This window comes from Phyllobates terribilis, unplaced genomic scaffold (genome assembly GCF_046119375.1).
Source record: "Phyllobates terribilis strain yellow unplaced genomic scaffold, ASM4611937v1 Scaffold_5__5_contigs__length_657084704, whole genome shotgun sequence".
Lineage (NCBI taxonomy): Eukaryota > Metazoa > Chordata > Amphibia > Anura > Dendrobatidae > Phyllobates > Phyllobates terribilis.
The window spans coordinates 145,908,295-145,930,765 of NW_027362765.1; the positions used below are offsets into that span (position 1 = coordinate 145,908,295).

The following is a 22,471-nucleotide window of genomic DNA, read 5'->3' on the forward strand; positions in this document are numbered from 1 at the left end:
GTCCAGCAAAAGAGACAGGAACTTGAGCAGGTTCTGGGGATTCGTCTCACCTAAACCCTCTCCAGAACTGGCTTTCTATACATTCCATGTGCCTTGTTTTTAATGTCCTTTATCTGTAAATGTAAATTTTTATGTTATGTACCCAGTCATAATGACTGTGTGTAAGCTCTCAGGTACGATAGGGATGTGCTGCCTTCATTTTATTAACTCTTTGCCTTAGACAATCAGCAATGCCAAAGCTTAAATCAAAGTCCTACATTAGTTTTGTCCTTCCTGTGCTTCCACATAGAGCAATAATCATCGGGTGGGTAACGTCTGCATACACACTGCACAGATTTACTACTAGAAGGTTAGGCTGGCACTGCTTTCAGGGCTACAAAGACACATAATATAGTCGTAGCTCACTAGAACAATACATGAAATGAGGATTCAGTTTTTCTAAATGTAATATATATATAGTTTAAAGCGATAGAGCAGAAATATATGGCATTACATGCAGCTTTAATTATTAAAAAAAAAAACACATCAGGAAGGAAAGAAATAAAATTATTACCATAGCTTCAGTGATGCAGGACTGCATCGCCATAATTGTGTTGTCATCCCAGTGCTGTAAGAAAAGCTCCTAAAACTGCCATGTACAGATGGTGAAAAGCTGAATTTATCATTAGTAGGTTCATAGAAGGGCTGCATCAATTGGTTCTATTGCAGATGTCACCTCTGGACCGCCAACGGGCTGTGTTGCTCCAAGTATGGATCACTGCAGAACACTATGGTGACCTAAGGTTCCTTCAGAAGAGCTAAAGAAATTCTGCGACCATCTGAAAGCAGTACGTGGTTCGACTCAAACCAACTTGGATCACTGAAGGTCCCACTAGTGATCCAAGTTTAGAACAGTGGGACCATGGGAGATCCACTTGGAATAAAACCCAACACAGAGACATATAATGCACTTAGCAGGTGATCCAAATAGTTAAAATATTATCTGCACCATCTGTTTATGCCAAAATAAGGAATCAAAACATTAAGCTGAACTAAGACATCCGTGTATCACGGTTCATGATGCACAGACTGTCCACTCGCCTCCTGACCCAAACTTTACAGCCTCATAGGTAGGTGTGTAAGTTCAGGTGTACATCACGGTCCGAGTACAAACCGTGATGCACAGACCTCTAAATTTGGCTTTTGGTTATGTGCATACAACATCTTTTTCAGGTGGATTGTGTCCCTAATCCACCTAAAAAAACGCTCTATAAAATAAACGTAATGCACAGCAAGGTCAAAGCGACATTGCTGCGCACATGTCGCATCTTATGTCACTTCTTTTAACTACTTCAGAGCTCAGAAACACTGTAGTGGTTAAGGGAAGAGACGTGCTTATTCTTCCCTTCCATTGGGAGAGCGGCCGCAAGAGCAACGGCGAAACCGCCAGCTTTTTTCTGAAGAGGCTTTGTCATGGGAAAACTCGGCAGCATCTGAAAGACGTTGCATGCACACTTTGAGTTTTTGAAGGGACATCGTGTTGAGAGTAGTAGTGCTCATGCAATAGTCTGTATACTTGGACTGAAGTGCCAAAAACAAGTGACATTTAATATCTTCACATTACCAAAGCTCAGGAATAGGAACCCTGTGGAGATTCGCAAAACGTCAAAGTAAGGTTGGAGTTTCTTTCTTTCTGCTTGTAGATATAAAGCAACATCCAAGTCAGTTTCTTAGTAGCCATTTTGCATGTATATTCATTAGATCAAGCATAAGAACCATTTGCACTATATTCTGGTGGAGGATGCTGGGTACAAGGGTTTTGGGTTTAATTTGTTTTAGTAGTTTTTGAGGATATTGTGAATATTATGTTTTCCTCTTTCTAGGGGCCTTAATATGCAAATTGCTAATATATGAGATCTTTGCACTACTAAGTCTAAGGTAACCACCAGCAGCCATGTTTGCAAGAATATTTTTTTCCCTTTTCTGCTGGTGCGTTGCATCATTTCCTGTGTATAAAACATGACATCTCACAGCCAGCTTAACGGAGGATGCATGGGATCGATGCTGTGAATTTGCCTTGCAAAATGTAATCAATCGTGCAACTTGGAGCCATATTGTTATTTTCTCAGGGCATGTCCTATGGATGACTGCAGATGTGGGTTGTTCTTCCAGTTCTAATAGGAACTCTTACAAATTTTGTGAAAGTTTATTCAGGAAAAGTTGTGATATAGGAACAAGTTATCTGTAATTGCTTGAATGTATGTTAGGATAGGCCACACTATCCAGGGTCTGCTCAGGCAGCAGCCATCACTCACCCACCTACTCATTAGCTGGGTTATTATTGGATGAGTGCTATGGTGAAAGCCACACGGGCGCAAGCTGTAGCCATCAAATAAAGGTGCGACATTGCAGGGGTAAATATTTTAGACCTAAGTTATCAAAGCAATTTAGCCAGAATTCTAGCATAAATCGCTTTGAAAGTCAACATTTTTGCGCAACTCGAAGATGTGCAAAAATTTGATGATTTGGAGTCCCCACCAGCTCCAGCAAAATGGACAGAGCTGGGGCGCAACACCACAGTTCATCTAATTCATGACAAGCTGCGGCGTTCCTTACACCAGAAACCTTAGAGGCGTGAATCAATCAGGAGCGTAGGACTCCAAATTCCCACTCATCAAGAAGGCCAAGAAAAATCACCAGTCTTGATAATCAAGGCCATAGTTGTGACACAGCTTTTACTGCAGTTTTATATAAACCACGTAGAATATTCCCCCATTATTCTTTCACAATAATCTAGCCCCTGTCTCTGGCTTTTAATACTATGTTCACACTTGGCTGATTTATTGTAAAAAATACTACATATGAATGGAGTGTGTAAAAAAAAAAAAAAATCCGCTCACCGGTATGGCTCAGATTTGTAGCCGCAGAGATTTCTGCAGCATGTGAACATACCTTGCAAACTGCACTGTATAGACAATTGCACATTTTTGTTCCCCTCAGAGGGCGAGCGGGGAAAAACAAAAATCCATCCAGTCTGAACTTACCAGTTAGTAATGTAGCATTTGTTTTGCATTAATACTTAAAGGGGCTGTCTAGGACTAATATTGATGACCTATCCAAAAGGATAGGTAATGAATATGAGATGAGTGGGGGACAGACACCCACACCGATCAGTAGATGACTGCGATGTATTCATGTGAATACGAGATAATTTACAGTACTCGGTAGTGGCCACTAAAGTAGAAGGCTGCTGAGTTTCCTCCATATCTGTCAGCAGTTTACACCATGCAAAACTACTGGCAGGAATGGATTGATCTGTTTAGAGTACAGACCGGCCGTGGGTCTTCTGACCAGAACTGAAAAGCCCTGTGGACACATACAAATCTGTTGATTTCGGGTCAGGCAACCTGCGACCGGTCTGTAGAAGGACCGTGATACAGGGATGTGTGAACTGGCCTTGTTTGCAGCATGACTCTTGCAATAAAGTGTCATTCTGGCACTGGAGGCAGTCACTAACTCTATTGTTCTCTCCCGTCTCTGTAATGAGCACTGTACAACTCCTGCACTCTTTATTGATGGCTGTAGCGTCCAATCTGTAGCCCACCACAAGCATTAATCAAGAGGGGAAGGGACGTTAAGCGTTCACTAGAGAGGATGAAGAGAACTTCAGAGCGGAAATGAAACTTCTGCTTTAGACAGGTCTCCTATCCATCCTGACAGTTTCCCTATAAACAAACACGCGAGTTATTCTGTGCTCAGAACAATACAGGTTATTACTCCGGTAGTGATAGATGCTACACATGCTTAAAAGAGGTTGGCCACTTTTTTTTTTATTGATGGCCTATCCTGAGGATAGGTCATCAGTATCTAAAAATTGGTGGGGGTTCAATACCCGGCACCCACGTCAATCAGCTGTTATGGGAATATGGGTGGATCTGCAGTACTCAACAGATGCCACTATAGAAACGACAGAACCAATGTGTTCCGGCTGCATCAGAGAACTTCCTGACCGCGCCGGTAACGGCTGATCGGCGGGGTGATGGGTGCCACATCCTCACCGATCAGATATTGATGGACTATCTGTCAATTTAAAAAAAAAAGAAAAGAAAAAAAAAGTGTATTGGCCAACCCTTTATTACTAACTGCAAAGTCTGACCCCCCTGTATGGCCGTTCCCGTCTGTGGCAGATAGGCATGCGGTAAAATGGCTGCAGTCGTTTCTCATCTGTTAGTGATGAGCAGCTTACAGCGCTGCGGGAGCGGGGTCTGAATGTTTTTTTTTTTTTTGCTAAATATTTCTTTGTTGTTGTTGAATGGTTCAGAAATAACAATAAAAAGCTTTTCTTTTTTTAAATTTGTTCTGTTCTTTATTAAAAACAGATGACAGATTCCGTTCCAGTAATATTACAAAAACAAATCCAGATCTAGATCGCTAGTAATTGAAAAGACATCTCACAATCCAACTTGCTGCTATGTGATCATCAATTACACACCCGAAATACAGAATAAGGGCTTTTACATGCATGTCAGGGTAACGGGATCGGCAATTGATGGCGTCCTGTGACAGGAGCTTTTCCCTTTGGATACAGCCCCCTGGCAGGTTACAGTAAGATGGAGACAATAACAGCTCAGTTCTGGGAGTAGAAGTGTTTGCCCTCGGGTGCCCCGACTACACAAGGGAGGCTGGAAACAGGCGCAGCAGCTGTACATCGCACACAATGGGGCTGACAATAGCTCGTATGGCGTGTTCATTTCCATAATTTCTTTATAGACATGTTCTTCTCGCTGTCTTTCTGCATCACCTGAAAATAGCAGCAATATGTTAATAGCCATTTCAGTTTATGTACATGAATTAATACTTGGGTAGAGTCTGTATTGTTCCTATATTAGTTGTATCGATGCTGCACAAAGCATTGCCTGTCTGGAAAACTCCGCACAGAACTAAAAAGGGCAAAGGAGCGTATTGCTGTCTAAGTGCGATCCGACAAAACATCAGCTCGCTCTTGGATTAATGTTAGTCTATGGGGCAGTACACGTCCCATTTTTTTTTCCCTCGGACAGAGAGAAGAAAATTGCTATATACTCGAGTTTGATCAGATATTCCAATCGCACTCGGCCACGCAAGTCAATGAGTGCGTGGGAAACATCGGATTTCACTCGGATGACATCTGAGTGCAGTCCGATTTTCACGCACTCACAGTAGAGAAGATGGAGAAATGTATTTCTCCATCTTCTCATCTGAGAGAATCGGATCGCACTGTGATCAGAGAGTCATTGACAAAATCTACCAGATTCTTTCAGATGAAAGACTCTACAGCCGTCTGCACCTGCACTAAACATACACGGCTGTAATAGCCAGACTGCGATTCACGCTGCCCATGGTTAGGTCAGAATGAAGCTCCCCTCCCTGATCTCTTTGACTGACAGGTCTCTACCTATACACACATACATACACAAAGATCAGGGAGGGGAGATTCATGTGGACCAAACTAAGGGCAATTTTGAAAAACTGCAGCATGACAGGGAAAACAGTAAAAGGCTGTCCTTGGCGTATGCATCTTAGATGATTTCTTTGAGTCCACTCCCAGGCCAGATTTTAAATGTTTCCTCAGAAATGCTGCAGTTTCAGACACAGTTGTAATAATGTAGCTGGTTTCTGGCTCAAGCTGACCGAGCCACAGGTACCATGAATCTCCTGTCAAGTTCCCTTTAAAAAGGGGATCACTTCTGAATCAGTAGCAGTATATCTCAGGAGAAGGGAGACATAGATTTCTTCTATTTCCAGACATCAAAGACCAAGAGGCCTGTAATCCATCCTGTGCGCAATAAAAGGCTCTGGCTTCTGAAGCTCCCACCATCCATTAACACAGAGAACCATGTGAGGGTCTGCTGTGCACACACGGACCTTGACTCCATAGAAGCTCCATCCTGTAGTTGGGTAAGGGAGTGAAATGGTAGGGAGTGTGGGCCATGGTAGCATATTTAGGCCACACATGCTGCTCACAGTAGCACGAGCAACATGTGGCCTGGTGGTGTTGTGATGAAAAGGAACACTTTGGCCGTACCGCTGGTTCCACAACCATATCAATGTAACATCAAGCTTTTAGTGTAGCTGCAATGAAGATTAGAAGGGCCCGGCTACTGTACATTATGCCACCCCACACCATAATCTCAGGAGTAAGGACTACTGTGACGTTTCCTCAAAGTCCTCTTCATGACCTCACGCCACCGCTCTCAAAGGTTATCATGGTGCAGAGCGGGATGGCAATTAAGGTGTATTTTCTGCACTTCTTGCTTTTGTCTTGTATGCAATGATTGCCAGAGATTGGTCTGGAGACCACCACATGAACAATGCCATGAAGAGGCCTTCATGGGCAACGTCACACTGGTCCTACTACCAAGACTATGGTGTGGGATGGCATTATGTACGGTAGTTTTACCGCTCTAGTCCTCATTACAAGTGCACTAACTGCTCAGCACTACAATGTTTTGGACGTGAAACCAGAGGTACGGCCATTTCTCCAAAGTGTCGAGCCTTTTTTGTAACACACCAGGTAGCATGATGCTGGTGTTACTGTGAGCAGCCTACGTGGTCTAAACATGCTACCATGGCCTGCAGCGTCTCTGGACTTGTCTCCTATGGACACATCTGGGACATTATTGGTAAGAAATTGCAAAGAGAGCTGACCGCAGCCGATCTTGAGGATTTGTGTGCCCAAGTGCATTCAGCGTGGCAAAACATTCCTCAGACAAGTATTAGTAATATGTTATGACTCCTGCTATAAATTATATAAAAGTATGGAGACCAATGATTCCAAGCTTGATGCAGCAACAACCCTGGGTGACTTTAGGGATGCAGCTCCGTTTTCTCCCCACTCCTAATCAGCCACTCAGGAGCCAGTGTTCACATAGTGTATTGCAAAGTGGCAGCACTTCATCTGACAGCCCTATCTAGTATTAATATACAGCAACATTCTTAAAATATTATGGAGCTATAAGTCCCAGCAAACCAAGTCAACTTGAAGCTTTATAGCAACCACAGAAGTTCATGATGATTTTTTGCACTTAAAAGGGGTATTCCCATCTCCAAGATCCTGTCCCAATATGTAGTAGGTATAATAATAATATTAGCAAATACCTACAATTAGAAATGTAGTATAGTATTTTTGATTCACTATCTCTGTCCTCATGTGCAGGCCTTGCAGGACCTTAGGTATCCATGGTTACGACCACTAGCAACTAGCTAACTAACTGACTATCAGTGGACGTAACCATGGATACCTAAGGTCCTGTGATGCCTGCACATGAGAAAAGAGATAGTAAATCAGAAAAATACACTACATTTTTAATTGGAGATATTTGCTAATATAACTATGTAATAATATTACTACGTATTGGGATAGGATCTTGGAGATGGGAATACCCCTTTAAATATAGATACATGTCAGATGTTCATAGAGCAGCTCCGATATAACAAACTCCTCAGTGATTGCAGCTATATTTATTAGGAGTTTTTACATGAGAAAGCCATTATTACAACTGTATTATCTCGTCTAAGCAGAGACAGGCGAAGCCATCATCTTACCTTTGCTACGGCCATTTCAAAGTCTTCTTGTGTGACATGTACCCTTCTCTCACGCAAAGCGTACATACCTGCCTCTGTACACACGCCCTATGATCAGAAGAAAGCAAGCGAGAAACACATTACTCTGACAACAGGGGAGCGAGCGTGTAATTATAGTGTTCTTACAGGCATATTACATGTACGTAGGGAACAGTGCTCAGACTTCGAACACCCAGACAGTCCACGTTCTAATCTGCAGTGATGTTCTAAAACGTCACTGCAGAGTAGAGCAGCTGCTGAAACTGGGATCCAGCTGTCAGACACAGCCGAGCTTCCCATAGATAAGGCACAGATGGTTTATAACAGTCTCTGCCTTCTCAATCACTATATACATAGCATGAACAAGAGCTATGTATACAATAACAGGAAGTGCTAACTGTGATTACTCCCTCTGACCAAGCAGGCAAATGATGTCTAGGACTAGTGAGGTGGCAGGAGCAGGAATATTTTTTACAGAAAGGGGAACAAACTTTAAAATGTATCTTAGTGATCCTTTGTTGTCATTAAGAAAAAATACATTAAAAATGTGAAAAACAGACACACATGTCCTTTATTGTCCCACTGATATTGCTTGGTACAGGTAACATTTCTCCTTATGGAGAGTGACACACCAGCTCTGGCACGTCAAGGTAAGGAGGCTTATTCACCATGCAATGCTCCTCTGGGAAATTTAATAACGTGCCAGAGCTGGTGTGTCAATCTCCATAAGGAGAAATCTTAACCCTTAGAACTCAGTCCAGAGCCTCTCATCTAGCCAAATCAGTTCTCATACTTTGCACTGACTAGGGACAATAGCCCGAAACACTGTGTCTGCAAACTGAGATTCTGATTTGGCTTTTATCCTAAGTCATATTGCACGACTCGTTAAAGGGTTGATTGTGACTTGTAGGTTTGCTGCTTCCAATAGGTGGCGCTATAGAGTACAAGTCCTCTTTTTCTCTGAAGAGGCAATTTGCATATTGATACAGGTAAAAAAAAAAAAAAAAAAACTGAAGCCCCATGTAACGCAAAAAATGCAAGATTTGAATTTCCAAATGAGTATTTTATTTATTTTTTTTACAGCATGTACAACCTCCCCACCCCACCTTTTCCTGAAAATGTGACGGTGGTAAATAGCCTGGCCTGAACTGGTTAATATTTTAATAATTTATTGAAAAGGACAGAATGAATATAAAACAGTGAAGCTGATACAATATTTCAGCATAGTCTGAACATGTCATGTGCTGTTAATCAGCAGATCAATAGGTTCTGAAGCTGTGCGGCAGCCACACTGAATGTCCGGGTGCTGGGAGGAATTTAACTTTATTCAGCCTCCGGCTTTCAGTCATAGAGGCGCGTTCAGGCACGTCAGTCACAGTGCACACCCTGGCACTGATTCACAGCCAGGTCAGTCAGTGCCCAGGCGTGGTTATGGCCACCATTCACCATGTACTGAGCGATGACTGAAGTCGCGCCCAGCCATACCTTCATGACTGAAAGCCGGAGGCCGAATAAAGTACATTTGCTCTCAGTAGCTGGGGCATTCAGTGCAGCGGCCGCACAGATTTATTAACCTGCAGAGTTACCCAGGTCAATAGCGATTGACAGGTTCCCTTTAATGTCTGACACTGGGGGCCTCGCCAAAGATACAGATTCTCCTTACAGAGTTCTAGCTTACAAAGCTGTATGATGCGTTTTAAATTTACAAGCTTCACTGTGCAGCATGTTATGCAGGCAAATAAGGTTATGGAGAGAGCTATATAACATACATATTAGATATCTTCTGTTCAACGACCCCCAAGTCATCCACAGTACAGTTTAAAGGGGTTGTCCTATAACTGACATTAATGGTATATGCTATAAATATATAATAGATGCGAGTATAGGACAAACACCCATCTCCAGAATGAGGGTCTCCCAAACCCTTGTTGTGACTAGTCCCTCTGCTGCAATGACAGAAGAGATGGCTTCTTCACTGACTTTAAATAATGTGGCAAATGCATTATTTGTGCTTATATTTGCAGCAATGCCATATGGGTTTGTTTATTTATTTAATTTATTTTTTTTTTTAACACTTTTGCAAAGTTTAATTATCTTCCAGTTTTTAAGGCAAAATTGTTTTTTTGGGCTATTTTTTTTTAATTTACTCACGGAGATCATTTGGTTGCTTCTACAAAGCATTATTGCCTGCCAGTGTTAAACTGATAGGCAATCTATGAGGTTGTACCTTTTGCACATCCTAACAGGAAACGGGCTTGGCAAGGTTGTGAGCTTTTTATGCTTCAACTGCCCCAAATTGATCGGCATCCTGTGATCACTCTGCGGGGAATCATTAGGGTGACAGAGGAAGCTCCTTGCTTCGGTCTAATCACCTATTGATCTCGGCATCTGGAAGGTTAACAGATAAAGAAGCCCTCTAGTGTCTTCCCTTCCCTTACGGGCTCAGTAATCTAGTACCGTGATCACAGGATTTGCAGCACCACCTGGCATCGACATATTTCCTGCAGTCACCGTATATACAGTATACAGTGACCTACAGGCCACCGCTGTGACATCTCAATGCATGCAGGGGTAGGGAGAAGGATACTTGAGGTAGTATTACCAACAATGTATTATGTTATGGGCAAAGGTTTCAGATGGAAGCAGCTAAAATGTCACTAAGAATTGTGCTCTGCTGGCAACGACAGGTCACAATGGATTCCTGAAGAGTCGCCTACGTACATGTGTTTGGAAGCAAAATGAAAAGAAAAAAAAAAACAGCTCTGAAAATTACTGCCATCCATTCCCATTAGAAATACTCAAAATATGGTCATGGTGTAACAATATAGGAATGGGTGTTAAACATAGATATGTCCAGGGGGTATTCTGGGATTTCACAATATTTTCCACATCTGTTTCCCAGTGATCTGCGTCCTCGGGCGGTGATGAGCGCTATAGAGCAGTCTCACAAATATCCATCTGCTCCCTATTAATCTGTCATCTGCGAGGACCTGGGTGCTGAGCCAATAGCAGAGACGATCCTCTGCTTCAGTTGTGTGACTGAGCCGTCACTCTCCAAAAGTGTCCCTAAATTCCTACCTTCACCTCAGCTCCAGACGCTCCCGGCATAAGCTCGGCAATTTTACGCAGGTTGATACCACGTGTCAGATTCATCTTTCGGGAATGGATCTTGAGAATGTCCAAACGAGCCTACATAGAAGAAAAAACATTTTAGTCTACACCAGGCCCAAACCGAACGTAAGAGGAACCATCATGACAGGCTGTAAAGTCTGCAGGAACTTGTGGGGACACAGTCACTTTCTGTACAGAGTCTACACATTTTGGTAGAACCTGTGCAAAACATATACATGAGCAGGCAAATCTGCATGAGGCAAAGAGGTTCACTCTTTGTAGCACCAATGCTTAATGTATACAGAGAGAAATCATAGAAATGTCCTAGTGAAGATACAGAAAACTGTACTAAACAGACCAAACGAAAAGAAAAAGAATCCATACACCCAACAGTGCAGATAATTACCTCTTCATTAGGAGGGGGGAACTCAATCTTCCTGTCAATGCGACCTGGGCGCAGCAAAGCAGAATCCAATATATCAATTCTGTTGGTTGCCATAATGACCTGGGTAGAAAGCAGAGTGGAAAGATCCATTAGTCTAATACAAAAAACATATGCTCCATGCCAAGAACTAGTGGATAAAAGAACAGCGCTGTGCAGACAGACATCCATCCCAGGCTATATGAACACTAGATATCAGTATACATGCCATGATTGGGACACTTCATAAGCGGTAAATGCACTTTTAATAAATTTTTCAAACAAGCGCGACCAAGTATGGGATTGACAAGGCTACAGCTAGGTGGTTTCATAACTAGGTCAGTGATCATACTCCGAGTGGTAATAAATGGTTGCACATCCAATTGGAAGAGTGATTCAAGTGGGGTAGTACAAGGCTCTGCTCTGGCCCCAGTGTTTTTCAACATTTTTATAAATGGTCTAGATAAGGAAACTGAAGATAAACTAATCAAATTTACAGAGGATGCAAAGCTAGGAAGGATAGCTGACACTAGAGAATACTGAGAAAGGATTCAGAAGGATGTGGATAAGCTGTTTAGCTTGCAAAAAAGAGGGCTAAGAGGAGACTTAATAGCGGTCTACAAATATCTGAAGGGATGTCACACTGTAGAGGGATCATCCGTATTCTCATTTACACATGGAAATACGAGAAACAATGGGATGAAACTGAAAGGGAGAAGATGCAGATTGGATATTAGAAAACAGTGACAGTGACCAATGAGTGGAACAGGCTGCCACGAGAGGTGGCGAGTTCCCCTTCAATGGAAGTCTTCAGAGGCTGGACAGACATCTATCTGAGATGGTTTAGTGACTCCTGCATTGAGCAGGTGGTTGGACATGATGACCCTGGAGGTCCCTTCCAACTCTAACATTCTCAGGTTCTGTGTGTACATGAGAAATAACACTGTCTTGCTGTTATAGGACTTGTATCCTTAAATTCTCATCAGTTTTTCCCTCTGCAGGTGCCCTCTCTTCTTGCAAACGACTGATCTGGTAGGAGGACACTAGCAGCTAAGAGGTCTCCTATACACAACATAATACAGAGGGAGACCTGCTCTTCATTCCTTAGCTAACCCAAAGACTAATGTACCATGGAGGAAATTGTACATTACTGTAGACCAATATAGCTGTAAATCAATTTCGGGGGGGAAGGGGCGGGAAGACTTGTTAAGAAGCTCGGCATAATTTTTCTGTGTCTCCCTCTGCCCATTTTCTCACTCTGTTCCTCACCACTCCACCCCTATCCATAGAGCAAAATAGGTAAAAGTAATCTGACACCTCACTGTGCTGGCAGTCTCTTTGGCCTGGAGCAAGACGGAGATGAAAGAGGGATTTTTGGTACTCACCGTAAAATCTCTTTCTTGGAGCCTTCACTGGGGGACACAGGACCATGGGAGTATGCTGTTGTCACTAGGAGGTTGACACTAGGCAAAAAAAGAAAAAAGCTCCTCCTCCGCAGTATACACCCGCCTACAGGCACCAAGCTCACCAGTTAGTGGATAAAGCAGTAGGAGGAACTTAAAACAATTAACTATGCAATGCCCAACGGTGCACAACCGTGGAAACTAAATTCAATGCCCAACAGGGCCTACTGTACCTATGCCCAAAATCAGGGAGGGTGCTGTCCCCCCCCAATGAAGGCTCCAAGAAAGATTTTACGGTGAGTACCAAAAATCCCTCTTTCTTTATCGCTTCAATGGGGGACACAGGACCATGGGATGTCCAAAAGCAGTCCCTAGGGTGGGAGAACAGAAAAAGGCAGCCACAGACTAGGTCTGACTGCAGGCAAAAGCTGCCTGCAGAACCTTCCGTCCAAGACTGGCATCAGCCGATGAATAAGTGTGGACTTTGTAAAACCTTGAAAAGGTGTGGAGTGAAGACCATGTTGCAGCCTTACAGATCTGAGAAGCTGAAGCCTGATGGCGAACAGCCCAAGAGGCCCCCACCGCCTGGGTGGAGTGAGCCCTTACCCCCGGAGGGGGAGATTTGTCAGAGACGCGATATGCCTCCAAAGTGGTCGAACGTATCCAACGGGCGATGGTTGACTTGGAAGCAGGGAGACCCTTGCGACGCCCCTCAGGAATGACAAACAGGGCGTCCGAACGCCGAAGGGAAGCCGTTCTAGAAAGGTACACACGTAGAGCTCTGACCAGATCCAGTTTGTGCGGGGATTTCTCCCGAGGGTGCACTGGGCTCGGGCAGAAGGAAGGCAAAACAATGTCCTCATTGATGTGGAAAGAGGAGACTACCTTTGGCAAAAAGGAAGGCAATGGCCTGAGCACTACCTTGTCTTGATGGAAGACCAGAAAAGGCGACCGACAAGAGAGGGCTGCGAGCTCTGCAACCCTCCTAATAGAGGTAACAGCCACCAGAAAAGCCACCTTCCAGGAGAGAAGAGAGGCTGAGATGTCCCGAATGGGTTCAAATGGGGGCTGTTGAAGGACGTTCAGGACCATGTTAAGGTCCCATGGATCCACCGGGGGACGATAAGGCGGCGCCAGGTGAGCTACCCCTTGCAGAAACGTCTTGACCTGAGGACGGAAAGCCAAGTTACGCTGGAATAGAATGGACAAGGTAGAAACTTGGCCTTTGAGAGTGCTTAGAGAGAGTCCCGCCTCCAGGCCAGACTGAAGGAAAGCCAAGATGACCGGTAGCGAAAAGGACATAGGAGCTAGCTGATCCTTCTCGCAGTGACGAAAAAAGGCTCTCCAGGATCTGTGGTATATGCGCGAGGTTGCGGGTTTCCTGGCACTAATTAGGGTCTGGATGACGTCCGCAAAACCCGCCTTTCTCAACACTGCGGCCTCAACAGCCATGCCATTAAATTCAGAGAACGAGAACTCTGATGAAGAATAGGTCCCTGAGAGTGGAGGTCCGGACAGTCCGGTAGTCTCCAGGGGGAGTCGACGATCAGGTTTACTAGATCTGCGTACCAGACGCGTCTGGGCCAATCCGGGGCTATTAGAATTACCGGTACTCCCTCTGTCTTGATCTTTTTGACGACCCGAGGGATCAATGGTAGAGGGGGAAAGAGATAGGGCATCTAGAACTGAGACCATGAGATGACTAGCGCGTCTTGAGTGATCGCGGGATCGGGCTACGAAGGATGGAACCTTGTGGTTTAACCAAGACGCCATGAGGTCGACGTCCGGCGTGCCCCATCGTAAGCATATCTGATGGAACACCTCGGGATGGAAAGACCATTCTCCTGAGGCAAGGCCCTGCCGACTGAGGAAGTCGGCCGCCCAATTGTCGACCCCCGGGATGAGTACTGCTGAGATTGCCGGAACAGTGTTCTCGGCCCAAACTAACACTCGTCACCTCTTAAGACGGACTTGCTGCGCGTTCCTCCCTAACTGTTTATGTACGCCACCGCCGTGGCATTGTCCGATTGTATGCGGACTGGGAACCCTGCAAGAATGTCCTGCCAGTGACGCAAACCCAGGGAAATTGCCCCTATCTCCAATATATTGATCGGTAGGGAGGCTTCGTGATGACTCCAACGGCCCTGCGCTGTGTGGTGGAGGAAGACTGCCCCCCAACCGATGAGGCTGGCATCGGTCGTGACCACCTGCAAGCGAAGCGGTAGGAATGATCTCCAGGGTCTGAAGGAAGAAGGACGAGTCCACCACATTAATGACCTTCTCACATGAAGAGGTAACCTGATGCGTCGATCTAGAGACGACGGGTTCTTGTCCCATGCCGACAGAAGGGCCAGTTGAAGAGGACGGGTATGGAACTGGGCAAACGGGACAGCTTCCATAGCTGGCACCATTTTTCCCAAGACACTCATGCACAGGCGAAGACGGCGTGGATTTGGGTCGGAGAGAAGGTGAATCCTCCGACGGAGAGAGTTTATCTTCTCCCTCGGGAGAATGACCTGGGCATGGGTCGTGTCGAACTGCATCCCTAGAAAGGTTAAGCACTGAGATGGGACCAGGGAGGATTTGTCTGTGTTGATCAGCCAGCCTAACCGAGAAAGCGTGTTCAGAGTCACCTGAGACTGTGGAGGCAGTCCCTGAACGTGGGACCCTTGATCATTAGGTCGTCGAGGTAGAGGATAATTACAGTCCCCCTGGCTCGTAGAAAGGCCATGACTGTCGCCATTACCTTTGTGAAAACCCTCGGGGCGGAGGCAAGCCCGAAGGGGAGAGAAGTGAACTGGTAATGTGCGTTCTGGAAGGCAAATTGAAGGAACTTCTGATGTGGTGCGCAGACTGGGAAATGAAGATATGCATCCTGAATATCCACTGAACATAGGTATTCCCCGGCATCCATCGAGGCGATTACCGACCTGAGAAACTCCATTCTGAAGTGCCGTACACGTATCTGTCGGTTTAGTTGTTTAAGGTCTAAGATCGGCCGTAGTGAGCCGTCCTTTTTTGGAACGACGAAAATATTTGAGTAGAAACCCGAACACTTTTCTTGAAGGGGGACTGGAACTATAACTCCTGAGCGCAGAAGGGAGGCAATGGCCTGAAGGAAACCGGGAAGTAGAGATGGATGCGGGTGACGGGATCTGAGAAATCGTGTTCTTGGAATGGCGTTAAACTCGATCTTGTAGCCTGAGGTCACCATCTCCTTGACCCAGGCATCCTCTATTGCCGATACCCAAGGGTCTCGGAACAGAAGTAAACGGCCGCCCACCCTGGGAGAAAACCCAGGTGGGGGTGACCCGTCATGCTGAGGAAAATCTGTTGGATCGTGATCGGGATCCAGAGGGCTTGGAAGAGCGACCCTTTGCGCGCCAGTTGGGAGTGGGCCTAAAGGTAGGCTTACGTTTGTCCTGCTGTGCTGGGGTACGGTCCTGTTGAGAGGAGGGTCCTGGTTGAGCGAACTGACGAAAGGACCGAAACTGAAGGTAACGTTTCCTAGGAAAGGGGCGATTAGGTCTCGGCTGAGGAAGGGAAGTGCTCTTGCCCCCAGTGGCATCGGAGATGATCTGGTCTAATTTAAACCCAAATAGTCTGGAGCCCTGAAAAGAGAGATTTGTTAGTGATTTCTTGGAGGCCGGGTCGGTGTTCCAAGCCTTCAGCCAAAGAATCCTAACGTATGGCGATGATATTGCTGGAGACGCAGGCTGAACAGGTAGCAGCGTCAAGGGACGCCGTGAGAAGATAGTTCCCTGCGTGGGCGATCTGATCCGCTAGGTCAGCCAGATCGTCTGGGGAAGTCCCGGTGAGGATGCCCTGCCTAAGCTGTTTGGCCCATGAGGAGACTGCTTTTGATACCCAAGTTGAGGCGAAGGAAGGACAAAGGGAGGTGCCAGCGGCCTCGAAGGCTGACTTAGCCAAGGCCTCAACCTGTCTCCCCGTAGTGTCCTTGAGGGAAGAACCGTCTGGAAGGGACAGTACCGTCTTAGCCGAGAGATGAGAGACAGGAGGATCCACAGAAGGGGACTCCGTCCATCTGCTGACGAGGCCGTGGTTAAAGGGGTATAGTATGTCTAACAGTTTCTTTCCAGTGAAGCGCTTCTCAGGATGCTCCGATTGTTTCTGAAAGACACCATCAAATTCTGAATGGTTAGAAAAGGTGCATGCCGGGCGCTTGATTCTCTTGAAGGAAACGGAGTAGTCCTGAGAAGGGCTCTCGTCCTCTTTAACATGCAGAGTCTGACGGCCGATATAAGGCTGTCAACCATGTCCTGGACTCTAGAATACTGGTCCGTGTCGGATCCAGAGTCAGAATCTGATTCCATGTCTGATCCCGGAGCGACCCCTGGGAAAGAGGTGTGAGATGCAGGGAGCAATTTGGAGTCTAGAGAGCTGGAGGATGAGCTTGTGTCAGTCCGTTTCTGAGAACGTGCCCTCGATTTGCCCTTAGAAGGAGGGGGCAGGGGTGCCTGCGAATCGTCCGTTGGAACGTTCGGAGCACTGGTGGCCGTGGATAGCATGGGCAAACGTTCTAGGACCTGCACCAGAGATATAGATACCTTGGTGAGGTCAGAGAGACTGGGACATAGCAACAGCCCACTCCGGAGGAGGAGGAGTTACCTCGTCCTGGGCGGCGGGGGGGGGTCTTGGGGTGCCAGCATGGTGGGAGGCTTGCAGGTCGAGCAGAAAGCCGTTGTCAGACCCGCGGGCCACGTAGTACTGCAAAGAGCACAGTCTTAATATGTGACTGTGTGAGTGGGACGGACAGAAAGCTCCCTGGGATCGGGCATATGTGCCTAACCAGGAATACTGCAGAGGAGGGAGCCTATGTTGTGTGGAAGTGGCAGAGTAGGGCCTACCCGGTCTGTAATGGGCACGGTCCCTTATCCCCCGTCGGAAAGTCCGGAGCCACAGAGACAGGAGCAGGGCTGCGATGATGAGGCAGTCACAGAATGATGCTGCCGAAGCCAGACCGAGAGCAGGGTAGAGGGGCGGAGCGTGCTGCCCTGAGCAAGCTAGGGGAGCTAAAGAAAATGCCGCGCAAAAAAGGACAGAGAAACGGGGGGGGGGGGGGGGGTTTGGACTGTGGGGGGACGCCATGCTATTGTGAGTCCGAGGCCCCCGGTTCGCTTCCCGATGTCTGTGAGGAGAGGGGGCGTGGCCAAGCGCTGCTGTAAGTGAGCGTCGGCGGGGAAATGTGATGCCCCCCTTATTATCCCAGGGTTTACGGGGCTGAGGAGGCAGCAGGGAGGGATTGTACCTTTCCCGATGACTCTTCTTCCTCTTTCCCTCTGAGGATGTACACAGGAGGTCCTCCGTGGATAGGGGGGATCCTGGCTCTTCCTCCTTCCCGCACTGACCGGTCCTGGACAGTGCAGGAGACTGTGTCAACCCCAAAATCTGGGGGAAGGTGACCGTAGTGACCACCGTCTCCCTCCCAGGCCGCTCCGAGGAGGAGGCTGGGGTGGGGAATGGGCAAGGACTGGCCACCGAGAATCACCCCGAGACACCCGAAGGTGACAGGGGATAGGGTCCTGCCCAGCGGGTCCGAGAGTGGGCGATGTGGGAAATGCCACACTGCTCTCTCGGTTGCTTGAGAATGGGGATAACAGGGGACGCAGTGTTCCCTGTTAACCCTGAAGAGCTGTATCTGAAAAATAAAGAAGAAAACATTAATAAAACACAACAGGGTTGGATCAGTAGGATCCAGGTCTACCTCCTACAGACACTAAGCTTAAACTGGTGAGCTTGGTGCCTGTAGGCAGGTGTATACTGCGGAGGAGGAGCTTTTTTCTTTTTTTGCCTAGTGTCAACCTCCTAGTGACAACAGCATACACCCATGGTCCTGTGTCCCCCAATGAAGCGATAAAGAAAAACATTTTAATGACAAGATGTGGATGTATTTTAGTTTTTTTATTTTGCTTCTGGAGTTTTGTGACTCTTATTTTGATGGAAACGTCACATGACCGTATTGTGGCTGCAATTTTTTTGTATCAAGCAATTCCCATTCTTTTGAATTAAACTAACAACTAGATAGATAGATATAATGTTTTTAGGGCAAGTATGCTTGAAATCCCAATCATGTAATACAAAGAAATCTAAGAATACTTTAAGGAAATCCTAAATGTAAAGAAATGAAAGTTAAGAGGTCAGCCATGTTTATTAATGCATTAAGTATAACATTACCTTAATATTCTTTGTAGCCTCAAAGCCATCCAGCTGATTCAGCAGCTCGAGCATGGTACGTTGCACTTCACTGTCCCCACCAGAACCCCCTTCCAACCGTGATGATCCAATGGAATCAATCTCATCCATGAAAATAATGGAAGGAGCGTGCTCTCGAGCCATGACGAAGAGCTCTCGCACCATACGAGCCCCTAGTAATGTACCAGAGGGTAAGAATTAATACATCTAGCCGGTAGCAATGCACTTTCTAGTAACACAATCATTCTAGTTAGTGTCGGAACATATTTGACACCTGACTTGTCTATCTGTATTCAGAAGGCCATAATATGGCTCGGTGCAGGAGCTGTAAACTTATAGCCAACGACATAATTAGCTTCTTTAAAGCACACCTGTCAGCAGGATTGTGCTCAGGAAACTACATACACTGTCAGGTGGGCGACATTACACTGATTAATATGATACCTTGGTTGATGAAATCTGTCCAGTGGTTCTTGTGTAATCTTTTCAGTTTGCAGATAATGATATGCCCGTGCTCCGGGGCAGCCTGTGGGGGGCGTTCTATCTGGTGCTCTGCTTACATAGTCATCTGTATGCGCTTATGACATCTCACTGATCGTTCACTGACCTGCCTCCTATTTTACATAATGCATCTAGTAGTACGGGGCTAGGTAAAATAGGAGGCAGGTCATTTTAAACGGTGTAATGTCACCCACCTGACAGTGTATGTGGTTTACTGAGCACAATCCTGCTGACAGGTGCGCTTTAAAGGGAACCCGTCATGTCTTTTTTAGCACGTAAACTGTCCCCAGTGTGTCGTTAGTGATGCAATGTGCATCACTAAAAAATTTTTAATTAAAAACGGCGGTCTAATCATGTGCAAAAAGCACTTTATAGAATTATATCGTACCTGCTTGTTTAGTCATAGGGGTGTTTCATTTCATTCAGTCACTCTTGTCGCCGACCACGCAATTTGAATGATGTTCCCGAGGCTGCGCCTACGTCAATCAAATATGCTTTGAAAGATCCTGCGCTTGGGCAGAGTCGATCGGGGGGCCGCGCTTGGGCACTGAAGCTGTATGTAGTACCCAGCTTCACTGAATATGCGGTAGGAGCCACTCGTCATAGCACGGTTCCATGATCGACACTGGCCAATAACAGGATTTTTCAAAGTGTATTTCAGTGACATAGGCGCAACCACAGGAACATCAAATTGCGTGGGCAGCAACAAGCATGACTGAATGAAATTAAGCACACCCCTATGAATAAACATGTTAGTGATGCACATTGAATTATTAACATCGCAGATAGTTTACATGCTAAAAAGGACATGACAGGTTCCCTTTAAGGTGTTATGAGACATGGATTTCTCCAAAACGATAAGATCCAATCCAGTTCAGGGTTCTAAACGTATAGCTCCTGTAGTTTTATCTGATTGCATCCTTACGAACAGTCTATAATCTCTTGTAATTTCAGTGGAAAACATGCCTCATGCAGAAAACAGTTATACTCACCCTCCCCAATAAACTTCTGAACAAGTTCGGATCCAGACACACGGATAAATGTGCAGTCTGTATGATGTGCAACAGCACGGGCCAGTAGCGTCTTCCCTGTACCTGGGGGTCCATAAAGCAGCACGCCCTGCGAGAAAAAAAATCATTAAGACAGCCACTTTGTAAATAAAGTGCAAAAAAAAAAAAAATCAGGACCTCAACTGCTTCTTACAAAATAATCCAAAACCTAGAGAGCTACAGAAACTCTATAATGCGTGAGCGCATAATATGTACATTATAATATATTATATGGACACACACAAACTCCATGAGACCCCTTAAGATAAACACTTTAAAATAAGTCTCTGCAGTGTTCTGTTTACGGCTAAATCACAATATAGATCCGTTACATCTACTGAAGGAGCAACTAAGAAAAATAGGTGATTTTTCCAGAGAGCAAATGCTGCATCGTTGCAGCTCTCCACTTTGGTTCCCTGACAAGTATCCTAAGCGTCAAATCCCTACCCTACCTCTTTTGGTGTCAAGATCATAAAACAAGGACACAGTACCAGCTGAATCTCAAACCTTAGGTTGTGCAATCCCAAGTGCCTCAAACAGCTCGGGGTGTTTCACTGGCAGCTCGATGACTTCCTTTATCTCCTTGATCTGCTTGTCCAAACCTCCAATCATCTCATATGTGGAGTCTGGAACCTTCTCCACCATCATCAGCGACACCAGTGGGTCCACCTTATTGGGCAGGATTTTATGCAGGGTGTAACTGTCATTTCTTAAAGCCACTCTGCAGTTTGGGGTCACCTAAAAAAAAAGTTTGGAGGGAGGGGAGGTTTGCAGTAATAAATATCTTACAGCATATATGTCACAGTACCACAACACCTAGTTTTCCAGAGAAAATACTCACGTCATTTATATCAATGTTTTTGTCTATGTCTACAACAAACTTCCCCTCGGGATGGACCTGTAATGTGACAAGTCAGTCAGTTACATGGTCTTTTTACACGTCATCAGTAATGTGTGGTGTATACCCTCACCTTGACCAACACCTTCTTCTTGTCCATGGCTCGCACCACTTCTCCAACGTAGGATCCCTGCTCCTGAAGTAACTGCAGCTCCTCACGCAGCAGACGCACTGGAGAAAGCAGAAACCAGGACTTAAATTCAGAGCATATATATACACATACACAAATGGTAAATAATATTGTAGAGTATTTAGACATTATTTTATAAGCTCCCATTCTACATTTATAGACATTAATATGGAGTTGTTCCCCTCTTTGCAGCTATAACAACTTCCACTCTTTTGGGAAGTGTTTCTACAACGTATGAGTCGGTCTGTCAGAATTTTTGCCCCCTCATTCACAAGAGGGTCAGGCTCACAATATCAGTATTAGCACATCCCAAAAGTGTAGGATGGGGTTGAGGTCAGGGCTCTGCACAGTCAGTCATGTTATTCCACACCAAACTCCCCCAACCATGCCTTTATGGGCCTTGCTTTGTGCACAATCATGGGAACAGATGAGGGCCATCCCCAAACTGTTTCCACAAAGTTGGAAGCTACAATCATCCAAAATGACTTGGTATACTAAAGCATTAAGATTTTCCCTCACTGAAACTAAGGAGCCAAAACCTGACAGCCCCATAGCATTATCCCTACTCCACCAAATATTACAATTGGCACAATGCAATCAGGCAGGTATCGTTCTCCTTGCATTAACCAAACCCAGACTCGCCCATCACATGCCAGATAGAGAAGTGTAATCATCATTCTACAGAACACGTTTACACTGCTTCAGAGTCCTGTGGTGGCGGATTTACTCTACTCCATCTGACACTTTGTGCTTGGTGATGTAAGGCTGGATGCAGCTGATCAGCCATAGAACACATCCCGTGAAGCTCTCGATGCACAGTTTTTGTCCTGATGTTAATACTAGAGGGGGTTTAGACTCTGCAGAGCATTGATGACTATTCTGCCCTCTGATCCTCAGCACTCTGTGAACCCACTCTGTAACTGTACGTGGACTGCACATAAGTGGCTGAGATTCTTAAACACTTCCACTTCACAATAATATCACTCACAGGTGATTATGGAAAATTTAGGAGGGAAGAAATGCCATGACCTGACTCGTTTCACTGGTACCATCCGATTACAGCATCGTGCTGGTATCTGTGAGCTCTTTAGAACAACCTATGCTTTCATAAATGTTATTAAGAGCAGACTGCATGGCGAGGGGCTGGATGTCATACATCTGTCT

General features: G+C 45.6%; 2 protein-coding genes across 2 annotated transcripts in view; one reads left to right on the top strand and one right to left on the bottom strand.

Annotated features, from left to right (window-relative positions):
* Window positions 1-4,332, top strand: part of SMARCD2 (SWI/SNF related BAF chromatin remodeling complex subunit D2) — a 45,458-nt gene extending 41,126 nt beyond the window's left edge. The window contains exon 13 of the mRNA XM_073683134.1: window positions 1-4,332. Within this exon, the coding sequence (XP_073539235.1) occupies window positions 1-54 (54 nt within the window). The 3' untranslated portion in view covers window positions 55-4,332.
* The window catches only part of PSMC5 (proteasome 26S subunit, ATPase 5), a 23,840-nt gene continuing 5,686 nt past the window's right edge, over window positions 4,318-22,471 (bottom strand). Inside the window, exons 4-12 of the mRNA XM_073683135.1 lie at window positions 21,251-21,348; window positions 21,121-21,177; window positions 20,787-21,017; window positions 20,223-20,349; window positions 18,712-18,902; window positions 11,099-11,197; window positions 10,660-10,770; window positions 7,564-7,650; window positions 4,318-4,780 (exon numbers count right to left, since the gene is read on the bottom strand). Coding sequence (XP_073539236.1) covers window positions 4,727-4,780; window positions 7,564-7,650; window positions 10,660-10,770; window positions 11,099-11,197; window positions 18,712-18,902; window positions 20,223-20,349; window positions 20,787-21,017; window positions 21,121-21,177; window positions 21,251-21,348 — 1,055 coding nt within the window. The 3' untranslated portion in view covers window positions 4,318-4,726. The remainder of the gene's footprint in view (window positions 4,781-7,563; window positions 7,651-10,659; window positions 10,771-11,098; window positions 11,198-18,711; window positions 18,903-20,222; window positions 20,350-20,786; window positions 21,018-21,120; window positions 21,178-21,250; window positions 21,349-22,471) is intronic.